The 23,091-nt window shown below is 38.0% G+C and overlaps 1 protein-coding gene across 1 annotated transcript in view; it reads left to right on the top strand.

Annotated features, from left to right (window-relative positions):
- Positions 1 to 23,091, top strand: part of AGGF1 (angiogenic factor with G-patch and FHA domains 1) — a 46,530-nt gene that overhangs the window by 5,412 nt on the left and 18,027 nt on the right. Inside the window, exons 3-8 of the mRNA XM_006051073.4 lie at positions 601 to 797; positions 1,618 to 1,782; positions 4,055 to 4,243; positions 20,225 to 20,555; positions 21,651 to 21,762; positions 22,957 to 23,008. Of these exons, the coding sequence (XP_006051135.3) occupies positions 601 to 797; positions 1,618 to 1,782; positions 4,055 to 4,243; positions 20,225 to 20,555; positions 21,651 to 21,762; positions 22,957 to 23,008 (1,046 nt within the window). The remainder of the gene's footprint in view (positions 1 to 600; positions 798 to 1,617; positions 1,783 to 4,054; positions 4,244 to 20,224; positions 20,556 to 21,650; positions 21,763 to 22,956; positions 23,009 to 23,091) is intronic.

The raw sequence follows: 23,091 nt of genomic DNA, 5'->3' as shown, positions 1-23,091 counted from the left end.
GATTTTCCAGGCAAGAGTACTGGAGTGGGGTGCCATTGCCTTCTCTGAAATAACTGAGCACCTGGGTTTTAAGAAATAGAAATCACAAGAAATGGTCTTTCCCAATCAATTTTGCCTTGTTTATTCTGTGCACAACTTAGCTAAATTATATTATGTTTTTTTAAAAAGTCAGCATCATGACTGAAATTTGATGGAAAAATGAGCCCTTGACATGTTGTCTTTATTCCATTGTCATTTGATATTCAACGATACTAAGGTATGTGGTTAGATATTTTTAAGAGTTGCTAATTTTTTTTTGACAGAACACAACCTATCTACCTGTTTTCTCTTTTTACTCTTGCTATGGAAAATCCAAATCTGCTTACCTTTTTTTCTTTTTAGCTTGACAGCTCAGGTACTGAAGGTGACATAAGAATCAAAGATATATACTTCTGCATATTTACTTGCACTATTCATTTTAATCTGTTAAAATGTGTATAATTGTAAAAATACAAGTTGCATGCAATGTGTGCTCTTTTGTGTTTGCTGGCAATGTTTTGGAATTAACTTCTTTTTATATACGCTATTGTAATATGATATCACTTTTTGTTTTTGCAATAGATTATTACTATCAGACATACTATAATGAAGTTGATCTTCCAAATAAAGCATCTGAACTCTCAGTTCAGGAAGATAAGGATATTGAAGCTTCTACTTTTAGTTCTAAAGACCAGTCACACATAGAAAATGATACTTATGCTGGTACTGATATAACAGAAAATCTTGGACAAGAGGACCATTTTGCCTCGAATTCACAGGTAATAGAGTGCTTTACTTGGAACTGTAATTACAGTAACTTGTTCTTTGTTGTTGTTATGGAGAAAAATAGAGTTCCTTCTTTTATCACAGCATATGCAAGGGTTGTAAACATGCTATAATTATGTGGTAAATTATACACTTTTTGAGAAACAAAAGTTAAAACTTATTCATATGTGTAATTGTTTTCCTACTCTATTGTGTTCCAAAAAAAAGTATGGTACACATAAACTAAAGCAAAATTTGTCAGTATGTTTTGACTCAATCAAACAATCTTGAACAACCACAATACCATGCTCACACCAGCTTCTTTCAATGCTTCCTGTATGTCTAACATCATGCCATTGTCAAATTTCCTAGAATGCTTTATAAATTAGTTTCTACAGTTTGTTTGAATCAGGATCCCATAAGCTTTATACAGGGCAACTGCTTAATGTGTTATATAGAATTCATAGCTTTCCTCACCCATCTGTTTTCTAAAATTGTTTCCCTTTGAGCCTGTAACTATTGAAGAATCCTGATCATTTGTCGTAAAGAATAATTCAGTCTGTATTTTGTGGATCGCTTCCCTATGGTATTAGATATTTATTTTTGAATAATGGTCACTCACTCACTCGTGTCTTCAAAACTGGGTCAGATTTGAATTAACTGACATATTTTTTAAAGGCAATCAAATTGTAATTGATAGCCATCCCTTTCCATTGCAGAAACTGAGGTCTTATATTCCAAATAGTTTATAGGTCTATTTATTGTTTCAAATTCTGCTACTTTTTTTATTTAAGGATGATTTTGTCCTATTTGACATGATTGTACCATATCTAGGAGCCAGCGTCTGCGTTAGCAACAGAGAATGCATCCTTAGAAGGTTCATCACTGGCTGAGAGTTTGAGAGCCGCAGCAGAAGCTGCTGTGTCGCAGACTGGCTTCAGTTACGATGAGAATACTGGGTTGTATTTTGATCACAGTACTGGATTCTATTATGATTCCGTAAGTGTCTCAGACCTTTTCATACTGGATGGTTGTGTTCTTAGCTGCTTGGATGCTTAATATTAAACCTTAGGTTGAATTAAGAAAAGCAGGGAGCTGCATGTAAAAATTGTTTGATTCAGAGTTACTTGATAAGAATAAAGATTTATAAAATAGCTTATGATACTATACTTTTATGTTTAATTAGATGAGTCAGTTGTGTTATTATAGATTACTATTTTAGAGAGATCTAATAACCTTTACATGTAAAGTAACATACAAAAATGTTAGCATATTTATTAATAAAAAGAGATGAAAACTGCATTTTGTAAAATGTTTAAGAGCTTAACATTTTTTCATAGAATTTATACACAAGTAACATTGTTAGTTCTAGGCTTGGGGGTGAGAATTTTTTTTTTTTAATTGTTTCAAATACCTGTATCTTTGTGAATTCATTTTAGTCCACAAAGGAGTCTTTTTTTAAAAGTTCTTTATGGCATGTGTTATAGTTAGTGTTTTCTTTTCTGTGTCTTTTAAGCATTCTACTTAAAAAAAAATCAATCTGTTAACAGTGGGAACTAGGGAATTAGTGTGGAATCAGAAATACAAGGAACCACTAACTAGGGCAAAACCAGAAAATAAAATTCTTTATTTATAATGCAGTGTTTTGACTGTTGAAGGTCTAGTACTTAGTTGGATTTTTTCAGGTTTTGATGACAGTAATGATGGAACTCAGTATACCCACATTCTTCAACCTCTGTGGTCTACAAATATGATCTGGTTCAGGAATTACCGAATGTAGTGAGTGCCACAAAGGGGAGCAGATATTCACAGTTGCAGTTATAGGAACTGCTGTTAACTAATCTAGGGAACATAATGATAAGAGTAAATATTTTAGTTAGATAATTGATTGCATTAGCTTGTCATTTGCACTTGGTACAGTACTTTGTAAATACTTTGTAAAGAGAGGGTTTTCTTTCATCGGAGTATGCCAATTGAAAATGTTAATTAATACCCAGAAAATAAATGTTTAAACTCTTATTACCAAAGAAAATAATAATTAGTTAATTGGTTTCTAGGAAAATACACAATTTCTAAGTATATGACCTTAGTCTTTGTCATTCTTCTACCTTCCTTTCTGTAACTTTCCCCCTGACATCTCCTCCATAAATGCTTAATTACATTCTGCAGGTTGTGTGTGTGTCTTTGGAGTAGGGGCGTCATTGTTTTGCTATTTTTATTTTGCTAGTTTTCATTTTATTTTAAATAAAAATTTTCTTACATATTTGAAATGTCTGTATTTCGGGCTGAAAGGTAGCAGATTAAAAAGATTTCAGTTGTAGAAATTCTGTTATTGCTGGAAATAAAGATTTAAAGCTTCCATTCAGTTTTTTAGCTAAAAGAAGGATAGTGAGAATTATAAATATTTTTTGTAAGAGATTTACAAAATGAATTAGTAAATTGCAATAGCATCAACACTTAGAAAAGTAATTCTTTTTCAGGAAGCTTTAGTTGCTTAATCTCAGTGTATTGCCAGATGTTTCCAGGTCTGATCTGCATGGATTTATGATGTAAATAAGATATAGACTATTCAGTTAAATCTTGGCCAGTATCTAATAAATGCAGATGATTCTATAATTTTATCTTTCTAGTTTTTATCCATAATTGACCAAAATTCTATATTGCATGGCTGCTTTACATACAGTAAGTCTTATGTAGTTGCTTAGTGTAGAATTGATTAATGAAGACAATTGTTTGATTTCTTTGTATAGAATGTTATGTTGTAGTATTCATGAGCTTAATTTTATTTTCGAATTTTCTCCAGAGTTTTGAATCGTGAACAGTAAGAGGCACATCTTTGTTTTATGACATTGAGAGGAGGGTTTAGGGGTTTATACTACCAAATCATTACCAATTATATAGATAATGAGTCTGAAATTGCTTTTATGTGGTCACCTTTTTCTGATGCATACCTTAGTTTTCATGACTTCTAAAGGTTTCTTGTTGAACCATCTGAAGTTGTTATTTCTGTAAGCATAAACATGGTCAAATGTTGGCAATTATATGAGATTTAATTTAATATATAAATGTATTTATTTTCCACACTTGGAAAACTAGAGGAGATATTGAATGGTAAAGTATTTTGGAAAATTACAAGCATTTTTATTATGTTATCTTTATTTTTTTTTCCAGAAAAGACTGTAATTCTTTAAAGAAACACATTTACTAGGAAGTTTAGTTTTCTATTTTATTTCATCATGAATAGAACTTACTGTTCCCTTCACTTTGAAAGGAAAACCAGCTGTATTATGATCCCTCCACTGGAATTTATTACTACTGTGATGTGGAAAGTGGTCGATACCAGTTTCATTCTCGAGTGGATTTGCAGCCTTATCAGACTTCTGGCACAAAACAAAGTAAAGATAAAAAATTGAAGAAGAGGAGAAAAGATCCAGATTCTTCTACAACAAATGAAGAAAAGGTAATGTCATCATAATTTTTAAAACTTATACAGTGGTGGCATAGTTAAGCCAAAATTTTTTTTACATTCTACTTTATTTATTTGGCTGCTCTGGGCCTTTTTGTGGTGTGCAGGCTCTTTATTGCGGTGTGTGGGCTTCTCTGATTGTAGTGCCCAGGCTCAGCTGGCCGGCAGCATGTGGGATCTTAGTTCCTCCAACAGGGATAGAAGTGTCCCTGCTTTGGAAGCTGAATTCCTAACCACTAGACCACCAGGGAAGTCTCAAAACCAAAATTTCTGATGAAACTGAAAATCATTTAGTAACTCTGCTTTTTTTTTTTTAATTTTAATTAGAGTATATTTGCCTTATAGTGTTGTGTTAGTTTCTGCTCTGCAGCAGAGTCATTCAGCCACAAATGTGTATGTCTCCTCTTCCCTGGGTTTCCTTCCCATTTAGATCACTACAGAGCACTGAGTGGAGTTCCCTGTGCTGTGCAATTGGTTCTCGTTAGTTCTCTGTTTTATACATAGCAGTGTATATATGACTTCCTGGTGGTGCAATGGGAAGGAACCTACCTGCCAATGCTGGAGCACAGGAGACTCAAATTCAGTCCCTGGTTCAAGAAGACCCCCTGGCGTAGGAAACGGCAACCCACTCCAGTAACTAGCCTGGAGAATCCCGTGGGCAGAGAAGTCTGGTGGGCTACAGTCCACGGGGGTCACAGAGAGTCAGACACGACTGAGCAACTGAGCACACACATACAGTGTATATATGCCAGTCCCAGTCTCCCTATCCACCCTCCCCAGTAAGTCTGTATTTTAAATATAGCATTTAATTAGAATATTATATCATTATAATATTATTATAATAATAAGATACCAGAATCTTATCAATCAAGAAACTTTTACATGGGGAAAAACATGGACTTTTTACAAATTCTCAGTTACTAGAAGTAGAAAAAATTTTTTTCTTTTTTCAGCCTGAAATTGACCACTGAAAAAATTTTTTTAAGTTTGAAGCAGGTAGATATAGGGCAGATAAAGTACTCTTGTGTTGTGTAATTTGGAAGAAGACCATTCAGAGCATCTGTGGATAAGCTGATGTCAGTGCACAACTCACAACAGAAGAAAAACGGTTTATAAGCAGCTGTGGGTAAAAGTTCAACATTCTTAGTTATGTTGAGCTGTTACTTATGTTAGGAAGCGTAAGAAAAAAATCCACTGCTAGCAAATATAGGATCTATGTATATTTATTAGTGTAAATTGGTATCTTTTGGGAAAATAGGTTGCTTGCTTGCATGTGTGCTCGTGTCTGACTCTTTGTGATCCCATGTCTGTTTCTATTTTGTGAGTGAGTTTGTGTCATGTTTTAGATTCCATGTATAAGTGATTTATATAATATTTGTCTTTTTCTGATCTACTTCATTTAGGATGGTAATCTCTAGTTGTATCCACGTTGCTGCAAATGGCGTGATCCTTTTTTATGGCTGAGTAGAGTCCGTTGTGTATATATACCACCTCTTTATCAGTTGATCTGTCTGTGAACTTTTAGATTGCTTCTGTGTCTTGGCTATTATAAACAGTGCTGCCATGAATATTGGTGTGCATGTGTCTTTCTGAATTAGTTTTTTCTGGATATCTGCCCAGGAGTAGGATTGATGGACCGTAATGTAACTCTCTGTGTACATGCTCAGTCTTGTGTGCAGGCTCAGTCGTATCCCACTCTGTGCGACCCAATGGACTCTGTTCATGGAATTCCCCAGGCAGGAATACTGGAGTGGGTTGCCTTTTCCTTCTCCAGGGGATCTTCCCAACCCAGGGATCGAACCCATGTCTCCTGCATTAGCAAGTGGATTCTTGACCACTGAGCCACCTTGGAAGCCCAGTGTAACTCTATTTTTAGCATTTTAAGGAACTTCCATACTATTTTCCATAGTGGCCGCACAACTTATATTCCCATCAACAGTATAGGAGGGTTCTCTTTTCTCCACACCATCTCCAGCATTTATTATTTGTAGACTTTTTAATCATGGCCATTCTGAACAGTGTGGGATGTTACTTCATTACAGTTTTGACTTGCATTTCTCTAATAATTAGCAAAGAAGCATCTTTTCATGGGCCTTTTGGCTATCTGTATGTTTTCTTTGGAGAAATGTCTGTTTAGGTCTTCTACCCAATTTTTTGACTGTGTTATTTGTTTTTCTTTTCTTACTGAGTTGTATGAGCTGTTTATGTACTTTGGAAATCGTTATTAGTCACGTCATTTGTGAAGATTTTCTCCCAGTCTGTAGGTTGTCTTTTTGTTCATTTATAGTCTAGTTTGCTGTGCAAAAGCATGTAAATTTGATTAGATCCCCTTTGTTTGTATTTCTGTAGCTTTGAAACACCGACATATGAAAACATTGCTACTCTATGTCAAAGAATATTTTACCCATGTTCTCTTCTAAGAGGTTTATGGCATCATGTCTTAATATTTAAGTCTTTAAGGCCATTTTGAGTTTATTTTGGGGTAGGCTATGAGGGAATATTCTAACTTTACTGCTTTTTATATGTGGCTGTCAGCTTTCCCAACATCACTTGCTGAAGAGACTGTCTTTTCTCCATTGTATATTCTTTCCTCCTTTGTGACATTTAAGTGTTTAATCTATTCTGAATTTATTTTTGTGTATGGTGTGAGAAAATGGTCCAGTTTCACTTTTTTGCATTTAGCTGTTTAGTTTTTCCAACGCCATTTACTAAAGAGGCAGTCTTTTCCCATTTTTTATTCTTGCCTCCCTTGTCATAGATTAGTTGCCCATATAAATGTCAGTTTATTTCTGGGTTCTATTCTGTTACATTGATCTGTGTGTCTTTTGTGCTGGTACCATACTGTTGGTTACTGTAGCTTTGTAGTATATTTTTAAATTGGAGTGCATGGTACCTCCAGCTTTGTTCTTCTTTCTTAAGATTGTTTTGGCTATTTGGGTTCTTTTTTTGTTTCCCTACAAATTACAGAATTTTTTCTAGTTCTATGAAAAACACTATTGGAATTTGATAGGCAGTGCATTAAGTATATAGATTGCTTTGGATATAGTACAGCCATTTTAACAGTATTAATTCCCCTAATCCATGAGCACAGTATATCTTTCCCTTTCTTTCATCAGTATCTTAGAGTTCTCAGAGTATGAGTCTGTTACCTCTTTGGTTTGATTTATTTCTAGATGTTTTACTCTTTTTGATGCAGTTATAAATGTGATTGTTTTCTTAATTTGTCTTGTAGTTTTTTGTTAAGTATATAAAAATACAGCAGGTTTCTGTATTTTGTATATTTGTATTCTGAAGCTTTACTGAATTCATATTGGTTCTCATAGTTTTTCATAATGTCTTTAGGATTTTCTATCTATTGTATCATGTCACCTGCTGCTGCTGCTGCTGCTAAGTTGCTTCAGTTGTGGCCGACTCTGTGTGACCCCATAGACAGCAGCCCACCAGGCTCCCCCGTCCCTGGGATTCTCCAGGCAAGAACACTGGAGTGGGTTGCCATTTCCTTCTCCAATGCATGAAAGTGAAAAGTGAAAGTCAAGTCGCTCAGTCGTGTCCGACTCTTAGCAACCCCATGGACTGCAGCCTACCAGGCTCCTCTGTCCATGGGATTTTCCAGGCAAGGGTACTGGAGTGGGGTGCCATTGCCTTCTCCCATGTCTCCTGCAAACAGTGACAATTTAACTTCTTTTCTAGTTTGGATTTCTTTTCTTTCTTTTTCTTGTCTGTTTTCTGTGGTGAGGACTTCCAATACTGTGTTGAATAAATGTGGCAAGTGTGACACCTGTCTTGTGCCTGATCTTAGAGAAAATGCTTCAGCTTTTCACCATTGAGTATGATGTTGGATATGGGTTTGTCATGTGTATGTGTGTGTGCTAAGTAGTTTCAGTCGTGTCTGGCTCTTTGTGACCCCTTGGACTATAGACCACCAGGCTCCTCTGTCCATGGGATCCTCAGGCAGGAATACTGGATTGGGTTGCCGTGCCCTCCTCCAGGGTGGGTTTGTTATATATGACCTTTATTATGTTGAAGTACATTTCTTTTGTATTTACTTTGTTTAGTTTATCATAAGTTGATGTTGAATTTTGTCAAAACCTTTTTCTCTATCTGTTGAGATATTCATATGATTTTTATTCTTCAGTGTGTTAGTGTGGTGTATCTTGTTGATTGATTTGTGGGTATTGAACCATCCTTGCTTTCCTGGGATAAATCCCATTTGATCATATTGTGTGGTCTTTTAATATATTGTTGAATTTGGTATGCTAGTATTTTTACATATGTGTTCATCAGTGATATTGGCCTGAAATTTTATTTGTGGTGTGTTTGATTTTCGTGTCAGGCTGATGCTGGCCTTATAGAACGAGTTCAAAATGTTCCTTCCTCTTTAACTTCTTAGAATAATTTGAGAAAGACAGGTTAGTTCAGTAGTTCAGTTCAGCTCAGTCATGTCTGACTCTTTGCGACCCCATGAACTGCAGCATGCTGAGCTTCCCTGTCCATCACCAACTACTCGAGCCTGCTGAAGCTCATGTCCATTGAGTCAGTGATGCCATCCAACCATCTCATCCTCTGTCATCCCCTTCTCCTCCCACCTTCAGTCTTTCCCAGCCTCAGGGTCTTTTCCAATGAGTCAGTTCTTCATATCAGGTGGCCAAAGTATTGGAGTTTCAGCTTCAGCTTTAGTCCTTCCAGTGAATATTCAGGACTGATTTCCTTTAGGATGGACTGGTTGGATCTCCTTGCAGCCCAAGGGACTCTCAAGAGTCTTCACCAACACCACAGTTCAAAAGCATCAATTCTTCAGTGCTCAGCTTTCTTTATAGTCCAACTCTCACATCCATACATGACTACTGGAAAAACCATAGCTTTGACTAGATGGACCTTTGTTGGCAAAGTAATGTCTTTGCTTTTCAATATGCTGTTTAGATCGCTCATAGCTTTTCTTCCAAGGAACAAACATCTTTTTTAATTTCACAACTGCAGTCACCATCTGCAGTGATTTTGGAGCCCCTCAAAATAAAGTCTGTCACTGTTTCCATTGTTCCCCCATCTATTTGCCATGAAGTGATGGGACCAGATGGACAGGGAGGCCTGGCGTGTTGCGATTCATGGGGTCGCAGAGTCGAATATGACTTAGCGACTGAACTGAACTGAACTGAACTGATAGGACCAGATACCATGATCTTCGTTTTTTGAATGTTGAGTTTTAAGCCAACTTTTTACTCTCCCCTTTCACTTGCATCAAGAGGCTCGCTCCTCAGTTCCTCTTCGCTTTCTGCCATGAGAGTGGTGTCATCTGCATATCTGAGGTTATTGATATTTCTCCTAGCAATCTTAACTCCAGCTTGTGCTTTATCCAACCCGACCTTTCTCATGATGTACTCATTACATATAAGTAAAATAAGCAGGGTGACAATATACAGCCTTGATGTACTCCTTTCCCAACTTGAAACCAGTCCATTGTTCCATGTCTGGTTTTAACTGTTGCTTCTTGACCTGCACACAGATTTCTCAGGAGGCAGGTCAGGTGGTCGGGTAATCCCGTCTCTTTAAGGATTTTCCACAGTTTGTCGTGATCCACACAGTCAGAGGCTTTGATGTAGTCAATAAAGCAGAAGTAGATGTTTTTCTGGAACTCTCTTGCCTTTTGGATAATCCAACGGATGTTGGCAATTTGATCTCCAGTTCCTCTGCCTTTTCTAAATCCAGCTTGAACATCTGGAACTTCTCAGTTCATGTACTGTTGAAGCCTGGCTTGGAGAATTTGAAGCATCACTTGACTAACGTGTGAGATGAGTGCAATTGTGCGGTAGTTTGAACATTCTTTGGCATTGCCTTTCTTTGGGATTGGAATGAAAACTGACCTTTTCCGGTCCTGTGGCCACTGCTGAGTTTGCCAAATTTGCTGGCATATGGAGTGCAGCACTTTCACAGCATCATCTTTTATGTTTTTTAACTATTCTCTGAGTGTTTGGTAGAATTCACTTGTGAGGTCGTCTGGTCCTGGATTTTTATTACTTATGAGTTCTTTGATTATTGAATCATTTTCATTTCTGGTAAATGGTTCATTGATATTTTTTATATTATCCGGATTCAGTCTTGGGAGACTATGTTTTTCAGGATTTATCCATTTTTTTCTGAGTTGTCCATTTTATTGGCATATCATTGTTCATAGAAAACTCTTATTCTTTTTATTTCTGCAATATCAATTGTAACTTCTCTTTGATTTCTGATTTTATTTATTTGGGTCCTCTTTGATGATGAGTCTGTCTAAAGGCTTAACAATTTTGTTTATTTTTTCAAAGAACCAGCTCTTAGTTTCAGTGACCTTTTTTCTTTTTTTAGTCTCTGTATCCTTTCCTTTTTTTTTTTTTTTTTTTGTCTATACCTTGCAGCTTGCAGGATCTTAGTTCCCCAACAGAGATTAAACCTGTCCCCCCCTGCAGTGGAAGCATGGAGTCCTAACCACTGGACCTCCCAGGAATTTCTTGTATCATTTATTTCTCTTCTGACCTTTATTGTTTCTTCTCTTTGGATTTTTTTCCTTCTTTTTCTAGGTCCTTTACCTATAAGGTTAGATTGTTTATTTGGAATTTTTCTTATTCCTGAGTTAGGCTTGTGTTGCTCTTAACTTCTTAGAACTGCTTTTGCCTCATCCCATGGATTTTAGATAATTGTATTAACATTTTCATTTGTCTCCAGTTATTTTTTCAGATCTCCTTTTTGAGTTCACTAGTGACCAGTTGCTTGTATCGTAGCTTATTGTTTAGACTCTTATGTGTTTTTTGCAGTTTATTTCTTATAGTGGGTTTCTAGTCTTTCACTGTTGTGATTGGAAAAGCTGCCTAATAATTCAGTCTTAAACTTCTTTATTTGAAATTGAAGTATAATTGATTTACAGGCTTGCGCTAATTTCTGCTGTACAGAAAAGTGACTCAGTTATACACACATATATATTCTTTTTTTAAAATATTGTTTTCCATTATGGTTTATCCTAGGAGACTGGCTATAGTTCCCTGAGCTATACAGTAAGCCTTTGTTTATCTGTTTTCAATGTAGTACCTTGCATCTGCTAACCCCAGCCTCCCAGTTCATCCCCTTCCCTCCCTCTCTCCCCTTTGGCAACCACAGGAGTGTTCCCTGTCTGTTTTGTAAATAGGGTCATTTGTGCTGTATTTTAGATTCCACTGTAAGTGATAGCATATGGTATTTGTGTTCCTCTTTCTGACTTACTTCACTTAGTGTGATAATCTCTAGTTGCACCTCAAGCCTTAGTTGCTTGAGGCTTGTTTTGTAGCCTAGCATGTCATCATCTTAAAGAATGTTCCATCTTCACTTGAAACAAACGTGTATCCCTGCTGCTTTTGGATAGAATGTTGTCTGTGTGTCTGTTAGGTTCCTTTAGTCACATGTATCATTTAAGGCCAGTATTTCCTTACTGGTTTTCTGTCTAAATGATCTGTCCATTGAGGTAAGTGGAGTGTTAAAGTCCTCTGCTATTATTCTGTTGTCAGTTTCTGCCTTTATGTTCGTTAGTATTTTCTTTATGCACTTAGCAGGTGCTTCTATGTTGGGTACATAGATATTTATATATACAGTTGTTATATCTCCTTGTTGGCTCGATCCCTTTAGCATATAATGTGCTTCTTTGTCTCTTTTTGCTGTCTGTTTTGTCTGACATAAGTATCGCTCCCCCAGTTTGCTTTTTGTTTTCATTTGTATGGAGTACCTTTGTTCTGTCCCCTTATTTTCAGTCAGTGTGTGTCTTTAGATCTGAAGTAAGTCTCTTTTAGGCAGCATATATATGGGTTTTTGTTTTTAATCCATTCAGCCACTCTTGTGTCTTTTAATTGGAGCTTTTAGTCCATTTACTTTGGAAGTAATTATTGATGGGTATATATGTACTGCTATTTTGTTGATTGTTTTGAAGGGTGGTTGTAGTTCTTTTCTGGTTCTGTTTTCTTTTGCTCCCTTCCCCTGTGATTTGATGACTACCTTTAGTGTTATGTTTGGATTCCTTTCCTTTCTGTGTGTCTATTATTGATTTTTGGTTTTTGGTAACCATCAGATTCATTCGTATTGACAACCTGTATATATGTGATTGGAGTTTCCCAGGTGGCACTAGTGGTAAAGAGCCCGCTTCACCTCCCAGTGCATAAGACTCAGAGACCTGGGTTCATGAAGACCCCCTGGAGGAGGGCATGCAGTCCATAGGGTTGCAGAGCTAGACATGACTAAAGCAACTTAGTATGCTGCAACAGCACATATATGTGGTTATTTTGAGTTGATGATTTCTTAAGTTTGAATGCATTCTAACTGCTCTCTATTTTTACTGTCCTTGCCCCCTACATCTAATGTTTTTGTGGTCATATTTTGTGTTTTTGTTTTCTTTATCCCTTAACTGCTTATGTGGCTATAGATGATTTTGCTACTTTTGTCTTTTAGTCTTTCTACTGGCTTTATCAGTTGTTGATCTGCTGCCTTTACTGTACGATTGCCTTTACCAATGAGATTCTTCCCTTCATAAGTTTCATATTTCTAGATGTGGTTCTTTGTTTTCTACTTAGAGAGGTCCCTTTAATATTTCTTGTAAAGCTCTTTTAGTGATGCTGAACTCTTTTAACTTTTGCTTGTCTAGAAAGTTCTTCATCTTTTTTCCCAATCTGAAGGATAGCCTTTCTGGGTAGAGTGTTCTTGGTTGAAGGTTTTTTCCTTTTATCACTTTGAATATAAGATGCCATTCCCTTTTGGCCTGACTTTTCAGTTCTGCTGAAAAGTCAGTGATAGCCTTATGGTAGGTCCCTTGTGGATAACTAGTTGCTTTTCCCTTGTTGCTTTTAAAATTCTTTTTCTTTAATTTTTGCCATTTTAATTATATTTTGTCTTCATGTGAACTGCTTTCGGTTCATCTCGTTTGAGACTCTGTGCTTCTTGCACCTGGATGTGTTTCTTTCCCCAGGTTAGGGACATTTTCAGCTATGATTTCTTCACATACACATCGTGGTTGTTAGTATGCTTGATAATGTCCAGACCAGATTAGATCAGTCGCTCAGTCGTGTCCGACTCTTTGCGACCCCATGAATCGCAGCACGCCAGGCCTCCCTGTCCCTCACCAACTCCCAGAGTTCACTCAGACCCACGTCCATCGAGTCAGTGATGCCATCCAGCCATCTCATCTTCTGTCGTCCCCTTCTCCTCCAGCCCCCAATCCATCCCAGCATCAGAGTCTTTTCCAATGAGTCAGCTCTTCTCATGAGGTGGCCAAAGTACTGGAGTTTCAGCCTCAGCATCATTCCTTCCAAAGAAATCCCAGGGCTGATCTCCTTCAGAATGGACTGGTTGGATCTCCTTGCAGTCCAAGGGACTCTCAAGAGTCTTCTCCAACACCACAGTTCAAAAGCATCAATTCTTCGGCGCTCAGCCTTCTTCACAGTCCAACTCTCACATCCGTACATGACCACAGGAAAAACCATAGCCTTGACTAGACGGACCTTTGTTGGCAAAGTAATGTCTCTGCTTTTGAATATGCTGTCTAGGTTGGTCATAACTTTCCTTCCAAGGAGTAAGCGTCTTTTAATTTCATGGCTGCAGTCACCATCTGTAGTGATTTTGGAGCCCAAAAAAATGAAGTCTGACACTGTTTCCACTGTTTCCCCATCTATTTCCCATGAAGTGGTGGGACCAGATGCCATGATCTTCATTTTCTGAATGTTGAGCTTTAAGCCAACTTTTTAACTCTCCACTTTCACTTTCATCAAGAGGCTTTTGAGTTCCTCTTCACTTTCTGCCATAAGGGTGATGTCATCTGCATATCTGAGGTTATTGATATTTCTCCTGGCAATCTTGATTCCAGCTTGTGTTTCTTCCAGTCCAGCGTTTCTCATGATGTACCCTGCATATAAGTTAAATAAGCAGGGTGACAATATACAGCCTTGACGAATTCCTTTGCCTATTTGGAACCAGTCTGTTGTTCCATGTCCAGTTCTAACTGTTGCTTCCTGACCTGCATACAAATTTCTCAAGAGGCAGGTCAGGTGGTCTGGTATGCCCATCTCTTTCAGAATTTTCCACAGTTTATTGTGATCCACACAGTCAAAGGCTTTGGCATAGTCAATAAAGCAGAAATAGATGTTTTTCTGGAACTCGCTTGCTTTTTCTGTAATCCAGCGGATGTTGGCAATTTGATCTCTGGTTCCTCTGCCTTTTCTAAAACCAGCTTGAACATCAGGAAGTTCACGGTTCACATATTGCTGAAGCCTGGCTTGGAGAATTTTGAGCATTACTTTACTAGTGTGTGAGATGAGTGCAATTGTGCGGTAGTTTGAGCATTCTTTGGCATTGCCTTTCTTTGGGATTGGAATGAAAACTGACCTTTTCCAGTCCTGTAGCCACTGCTGAGTTTTCCAAAGTTGCTGGCATATTGAGTGCAGCACTTTCACAGCATCATCTTTCAGGATTTGGAATAGCTCAACTGGAATTCCATCACCTCCACTAGCTTTGTTTGTAGTAATGCTTTCTAAGGCCCACTTGACTTCACATTCCAGGATGTCTGGCTCTGGGTCAGTGATCACACCATCGTGATTATCTGGGTTGTGAAGATCTTTTTTGTACAGTTCTTCTGTGTATTCTTGCCATCTCTTCTTAATATCTTCTGCTTCTGTTAGGTCCATACCATTTCTGTCCTTTATCGAGCTCATCTTTGCATGAAATGTTCCTTTGGTATCTCTGATTTTCTTGAAGAGATCTCTAGTCTTTCCCATTCTGTTGTTTTCCTCTATTTCTTTGCATTGATCGCTGAAGAAGGCTTTCTTATCTCTTCTTGCTATTCTTTGGAACTCTGCATTCAGATGTTTATATCTTTTCTTTTCTCCTTTGCTTTTCACTTCTCTTCTTTTCACAGCTATTTGTAAGGCCTCCCCAGACAGCCATTTTGCTTTTTTGCATTTCTTTTCTATGGGAATGGTCTTGATCCCTGTCTCCTGTACAATGTCATGAACCTCATTCCATAGTTCATCAGGCACTCTTTATCTATCAGATCTAGGCCCTTAAATCTATTTCTCACTTCCACTGTATAATCATAAAGGATTTGATTTAGGTCATACCTGAATGGTCTAGTGGTTTTCCCTACTTTCTTCAATTTAAGTCTGAATTTGGCAATAAGGAGTTCATGGTCTGAGCCACAGTCAGCTCCTGGTCTTGTTTTTGCTGACTGTATAGAGCTTCTCCATCTTTGGCTGCAAAGAATATAATCAATCTGATTTTGGTGTTGACCATCTGGTGATGTCCATGTATAGAGTCTTCTCTTGTGTTGTTGGAAGAGGGTGTTTGTTATGACCAGTGCATTTTCTTGGCAAAACTCTATTAGTCTTTGCCCTGCTTCATTCTGTGTTCCAAGGCCAAATTTGCCTGTTACTCCAGGTGTTTCTTGACTTCCTTCTTTTGCATTCCAGTCCCCTATAATGAAAAGGACATCTTTTTGGGTGTTAGTTCTAAAAGGTCTTGTAGGTCTTCATAGAACCGTTCAACTTCAGCTTCTTCAGCATTACTGGTTGGGGCATAGACTTGGATTACTGTGATATTGAATGGTTTGCCTTGGAAACGAACAGAGATCATTCTGTCGTTTTTGAGATTGCATCCAACTACTGCATTTCGGACTCTTTTGTTGACCATAATGGCCACTCCATGTCTTCTGAGGGATTCCTGCCCGCAGTAGTAGATATAATGGTCATCTGAGTTAAATTCACGCATTCCAGTCCATTTCAGTTCGCTGATCCCTAGAATGTCGACATTCACTCTTGCCATCTCTTGTTTGACCACTTCCAATTTGCCTTGATTCATGGACCTGACATTCCAGGTTCCTATGCAATATTGCTCTTTACAGCATCGGACCTTGCTTCTGTCACCAGTCACATCCACAGCTGGGTATTGTTTTTGCTTTGGCTCCATCCCTTCATTCTTTCTGGAGTTATTTCTCCACTGATCTCCAGTAGCATATACTCGTCTTTTGTTATCTCTTCAGCTTGAGTGATTACTACTCTTTGCCAGATTGCTAATCTGTTCCTCTATATCATCTAATTTGTTGTTCCTTCTAGTATACTTTCAATTTCAGTTTTATTTTCTTTAGCTCTGTTTGGTTCTTCTTCATGTTTTCTAACTACTGAAATTTTACGTTCATTCATTCTTCTGAGTTTGTGAGCATCTTTATGTTCATCACCTTGAGCTTTTTATCCAGTAGATTGCTTATCTCCATTTGTTTTTGTTTTGTTTTTTGCTGTGATTTGACTAGATTTTAATTGTATTCTTTGAAGTATGGGAACATCTTATAAAATAGTGGAAAAATCTTTTTTAAACCTATATTTTGGAAGAATGTTCTTTTTCTGAGGTTATGTCTTGTACCTTTGTTGAGAACATATCCTCTGTCTCCTCACTGTCCTCTGTTCACTGTATTTATTTCTGTGTATTAGGTAGACATCAAGGTAGGTAGGTTGCTTATGTTTCCCATCTTGGAGAAGTGGCCTTATTTAGTAGACCTCCTCTGGGGCCCAGGCAGCACATGCCCTTCTGGTCATCAGAACTTTTTACTCTGGGGATGTTCCCTATGTGGGCTGTGTACATCCTTCTGTTGTGGTGAGGCTGATGACCGTGGGGGTGCTGGAAGGCAGGGCTGGCCCTTGCCCTGGCTGGCTGTGAGGTTGTGCCTTGCGTGGTGACTGCAGGCCCAGTCGAGAGAAGGGTGGCCTTCCTGTGAAGTTGACCGCATGACCCAGGGGCTTGGGGCTGTTCCTGGCCCATTGGACGAGTCCCTGTGTGGCTGTCTTCTGGAAAGCCAGGGGCTTGTGCCAGCCAGCAGGTGGGCAGGGCAGGGAAGACCAGAGGAAAGATTCCAGAAAGATGTGTTCCAGTGCCACTGCTACTGGGGGTAGAACAGATTCCTCAAAACAGCTGGCCCAGGCTCCTTTCAAGCTACTACCTCTATGTTGAGACTCAGAACGTGTGCCATCTTACATGTGCCTTAAGAGCTGAATCTTATTCCTGTCTCTCTGCAGTTCTCCTGAACATAAGCTCTGCTAGTTTTTCAAAGCTATATATTCTAGGGGCTTGTCTTTCCAGTTCAGGATCCCCAGGCGGGGAGCCCCATTTGGACCTCCCACTCCTCACTCCTTGGAAGGAGCCTCTGCTTGGGATAGCCCTTCCATTTGTGCTTTGCCAACGTAGGGGTATGGGTCTCCACCTCTCCTACTCATCTTGTGTGGTTCCTTCTTTATGTCTTTAGTTGTGGAAAGTCTTTTCTGCTAGTGTTCAGGTAGGTCATTCTCATAGATAGTTGCTCTGTAAGTAGTTGTAATTTTGGTGTGTCCATGGAGGAGATGAGTTCAGGGTCTTCCCACTTCACCATCTTGGCCACTTCCCTGTTCTTGAAATTTTATCTCAATTCTCTATTTATTTCTCTATTATTTTCACTGACAGTACCTAAGAATTGAAGAGTAAGTAAGAAAAATGCCAAAAATTATTTTTCTTTTTTTTCAGGGACCTCTATGTTAGTGACTCCTACCTGTCACTAGTCATTGAACTGTTTGAAAGGATATGTTAATGAAATTAGTTCTCCCAGCAAAGCAAAGAATATATAGGGGTCCTCAAATGACCTTTTCTGACAAACTAGATGATGAAATTTGATAGCATTCTGTGAGACTTTGATCCAGTTTAGCTCTCATAGCCATTCATCTTTACCATCCTTCTGTAAAAATATGTTAATTTAGGACAAGGACTTAAGAAAAATACTAATAAAAATTTTGAATTCCCCAAGGATTATAAAAGGTAGTTGTGTCGCATGGGAGGAAACCAGTTTTAGGACATCCTCATCCTTTTCTTGAGTTTTAAGATATTCTTGGACCTCACTTTTTGAAAGTGCAGAGTATACAGATGGAGAAGGAAATGACAACCCACTCCAGTATTCTTGCCTAGAGAATCCTATGGACAGAGGAGCCTGGTGGACTGCTGTCCATGGGGTCGCACAGAGTCGGACATGACTGAAGCAACTTAGCATGCATGCATGCCTTGGAGAAGGAAATAACCCACTCCAGTATTCTTGCCCGGAGAAGGCAGTGGCACTCCACTCCAGTACTTTTGCCTGGAAAACCCCATGAGGAGCCTGGTAGGCTGTAGTCCATGGGGTCATTAAGAGTTGGATATGACTGAGTGACTTCCCTTTCACTTTTCACTTTCATGCATTGGAGAAGGAAATGGCAACCCACTCCAGTGTTCTTGCCTGGAAAATCCCAGGGATGGTGGAGCCTGGTGGGCTGCTGTCTATGGGGTCGCACAGAGTCAAACACGACTGAAGCGACTTAGAGAGAGAGAGAGAGTATTGCCTGGAGAATCCCAGGGACAGAGGAGCCTGGTGGGCTGCCATCTAAGGGGTCACACGGAGTCAAACACAACTGAAGCGACTTAGCAGCAGTAGAGTACACGGAAGGAAGGAAGTAGGGTAAGGAGATTAGAGTAATAAGTTGAAATATGCATATATGCCTGATGTAGGCCCTAGGCCTTTCTTTTATCTTAATGGATATTTATCTAACATTTGAGACTGACAGTTTTAAAAAGCAGTACCTATTTCTATTTCCCTCATTTTCCTCTACATGTGTTGTCCTATAAACAATAATAAAATACATAATATTGGAAACTGCTTTTCTTTTAAGCATATAGATCAGGAAATTTTTTGGCTATAGTTTACAGTGGTCTTTAAAGTTCCTCATAGCTTTTCAGGAACTTGATCTTGTTATTGTCCTTGGTGAGTTTGTGTTGCTGGAAATACGTATAGTTTAGCATGCTGTGAATGTTTAGCCAGTCTTCAAACTGAATTTATGCTACCATTAAAAACATGTGTTTAGGATGCTCTCGTATCTTATAAAATAACAGCAGAACATATGACTTCACCTCATCATGTTGCCCTAAGGTAGAAAGAAAACTAGAGTGTGTTACAAACTAGAGGAAGATAACTGCTTCTTCTAAAGTTAAAATAATGGATATGTTCATTTGTCCTAGCGTATGGCCAATATGCATGTATAATAAATAATAAAAGGCTTATGCCAGTTAAGTTGGAAGTTCAGAATAAAGAGATGTAATTGACTCATCTGTACTATTTTCTGTATCATGAAGCCGACTCTATTTTAGCAAAACTTCAGTTCTGATATATTAGGTACATTTAGATCTTTAGATCCCTGCTGTAATTAGTGCTGATTCTTTATGTCATGTATGTTGACTTAATAATTGACTCAAAGTTCAAAAAGACAATTTAGGTTTAGTTGTATTCTCTAGGCCTGCACTGTTCTGCCAGCCCCATGTGGCTACTGAACACTTTAAATGTAGCTAGGATACTTTACCTAGTTGAGTATAAACTATACTCAGTTTTGAAGACTTGGTACAGAAAATCCATATAAAGTATTTGTAAAAATGTTTATACTGATGAAATGTCATCTTTATATATAATTAGTAATATTTTGTAAGTACTGAGTGAGGTAAAGTAACAAAATGAATTTCACCAGCTTCTTTTTTACCTTTTTAATGACCCTACTAGATAATTTTAAAGCATATATATATATAAAACTTGCATTTTATTTTTGACAGCATTGTTCTAGGCTCTCACATGGTCCAAGCAATATGTGATGAGGACCTGGATTGGGACAGTTAAGACAATGATACTAGATAAGGAGAGAAAATTGGGATTAATTTCAAACATAGTCTATAGCCTCAGTAATTGATTCCATGGAGTGGTTAAGGAGATGTCAAAGACTTTTGATTTGGATAAGTGGATGGTAACATCATTACAAAAGGGAACATAATAAGAGGAAGAGGCAGTAGAGGTAATAGCTGTTGTTATTTCGCTGAACATATGCTTTCACTAATTCATTGAAACATTTAGGGTTAAACATTATAAGATGGTCATGTTTAAGATTCTTCTCTTCTGTTCCCACCTCTTTCCAGAATTTGAATTCAGAAGATCAGAAAACGTCCAATATTGAACATATAAGCTGCAGTGAGGGAGAAGATTTTGCAAATGTGAAAAAGAAGGCCAAAGTAGACATTCATTACAAAAATAGTCCTCCCAAATATACTGTTCCAGTTAGTGCAAAGACTGTGGAATCTCCTCTTAATGAAAACATTTATAACTCGGCTTCGTTTAAAGATGAGAAAATCTTAGACACTGATAGTGAGCCTGAAGAAGGTGAAATTACAGACTCTCAGACCGAGGACAGTTCCGATGAAGACCTTACCAGTGAAGACAATGCAATGGCAGGAGATACTGAAGATGAAGGTGAGAAAATAGCCATTATTTTATGGTCATTGTAAAAGTACAACACACTAGTTAAAAGTGTTAGTAGCCCATATATTTGCCAAAAGGTGAGCTGATTGTTTTAAAGAGATTATTTTAATAACATTATTAAAAATGATAACTTTGGTTATATTTACAGTAGGGTATGAATAAATGACTACTACTTGGATCCTAAAGTTTTAATTGCATTGAATGGCCTACTCAGTAGAACAAAAAACCAAGTTACCTACTCTTTCCTAATGTCTGTGCTAAGTCTATTTTAATGGGTTAGATATTTATTGTCCACTTTTGTAGTTGAGGGAGGAAAGGCAGTTGCTTTAAAGAGTAGGCCATTAATTCAGCTGCTGCTGCTGCTAAGTCACTTCAGTCTTGTCTGACTCTGTGCGACCCCATTAAATGGCAGCCCACCAGGCTCTGCCGTCCTTGGGATTCTCCAGGCAAGAACACTGGAGTGGGTTGCCATTTCCTTCTCCAATGCATGAAAGTGAAAAGTGAAAGTGAAGTCGCTCAGTGGTGTCCGACCCTCAGCGACCCCATGGACTGCAGCCTACCAGGCTCCTCCGTCCATGGGATTTTCCAGGCAAGAGTACTGGAGTGGGGTGCCATTGCCTTCTCCATTAATTCAGCTACATGGGTATTATGGTAAATCCGATTTTTTTTTTACTTAATATAATGACATACTTTTAGAACTCAGAATTTTGTATTCGTGTGTACAAGCATATTTTGTTCTTAATGGAATTTCCTCTCATTTTTTCTTATAAGGGTAGACTCAGTTTTTCTAACTTAAAAAATGCTTTTTGGGGGGGCCATATTTTCAAATACCAATACCTTAAAAAAGAGAGAGTTGATTATTTTGTAATTGTGATAGCTGCTGTATATCTTTAGGTTGATTATTTTAAATTGCTAATGTTGTTAAAACTTACTTATTGTGTATGTCATATAGCAGAATTTGAGAAGGTTGTTTTAAACAGAAGGAAGATTTTTGATCAATTTATTTTAGCTTTATGTATGCCTTCTACTATTCCCTGGGCATTTGTTATTTTTGAATTAATACTTACCCATTTCTTTCTTTGGCAGATGAAGAAAAAATCTGGCCCCCATGTATTAGAGTAATTGTAATTAGATCACCTGTGTTGCAGACAGGATCACTTTTTATCATTACAGCTGTAAATCCTGCTACAATTGGAAGGTAAAAATGTTTACCATTATCATATTCTGTTCATTTCTCTTATTCCAATTAATCATTAAATATGTGTGGTGCTTGTAGAATAGACAAAAAATGATGTCCTTGTTCTCCCTCTCTCACTCAGAAACTATTCTGACACTTGCCTTTTGCCACGTGCTTTTGGAAGTCAGTTGCAGACATAACTTGATTGTCTCTAAAGCGGTCTGCCGATGTAAAGAGATAAAATCTTGGTGATACCTTCCACAGAGATTTCATCATTTTCTTACCTTTGGTATTGCTTTTTTTAGGCTTAAGTTACTTACTTAAACCCAGTATGACCTCCTTCTTTGATCCTTTTCCTTTACCCCTATGTAACTCAAACCAGCTTGGTAGAGAAGTAGATTTTAATCATGAGTACGATAATTTCCTTTCTTCCCAACTGGAAAGGTAATATATCTTTAATTCAGGTTTCATACAGTATCTTAATTTTAAATTCTTGGAGAATAGTATGTTCCTTTTACACGTAGTAATAGAAGTGGACACATAGTCAACAGATCTGGACTGGCATTACTGCAGAGGATATTTTGTCCTACTGGATGTTCACTGGCCTGTGACAGATGAACCAAAACAGGGGTCCCCAACCCCTGGACCTGTTAGGAATCGGGCTGCACAGCAGGAGAGGAGCACTGGGTGAGCGAGGAAAACTTCATCTTATTTACAGCTGCGCCTCGTCAGTCGCAGCACACTTCAGATGTCACTGTTTCCCGTCACCTCCAGATGGGACTATCTAACTACAGAAAGCAAGCTCAGGGCTCCCACTGATTCTGCATCACGGTGAATTGCATAATTATTTCATTGTATACCACAATATAATAATAATAGAAATAAAGTGCACAGTAAATGTAGTGCACTTGAAGCATCCCAAATACCCTTGCCCTGGTCTGTGGAAAAACTGTCTTCCACGAAACTGGTTCCTGGTGCCAGAAAGGTTGGGGACCGCTACAGTTACCTTATGAAAGAGTTATGGTAGTTCCGGGACCTACTTTCAGACATGAAATTTAGAGTTGCATTGCGGAAACTGGGTTTAGTCTCATAGGGAGACTGGCATCCTAACGTATCTTTTAAAGCAAAATTATCTTTAAAAAAATTCTTTAAATATGGCATTTAAATATGCTTCAAAAAGTATTAAAGGCATTTTAATTTTACTTAACTCTGCAGAGAAAAAGATATGGAGCATACTCTCCGAATCCCTGAAGTTGGTGTCAGTAAGGTAAGTTCTTTGATTTTTCAGATACAGCCCCCTCGGTGTGACTTTGTAAATCATCATTATGGCAGAAGCTAGGGTTTTTCAGA

The sequence above is a fragment of the Bubalus bubalis genome, chromosome 11 (genome assembly GCF_019923935.1).
Source record: "Bubalus bubalis isolate 160015118507 breed Murrah chromosome 11, NDDB_SH_1, whole genome shotgun sequence".
Classification (NCBI taxonomy): domain Eukaryota; kingdom Metazoa; phylum Chordata; class Mammalia; order Artiodactyla; family Bovidae; genus Bubalus; species Bubalus bubalis.
The sequence above is the reverse complement of the archived record's forward strand: the minus strand, read 5'-3'. Positions and strand labels throughout refer to the sequence as shown.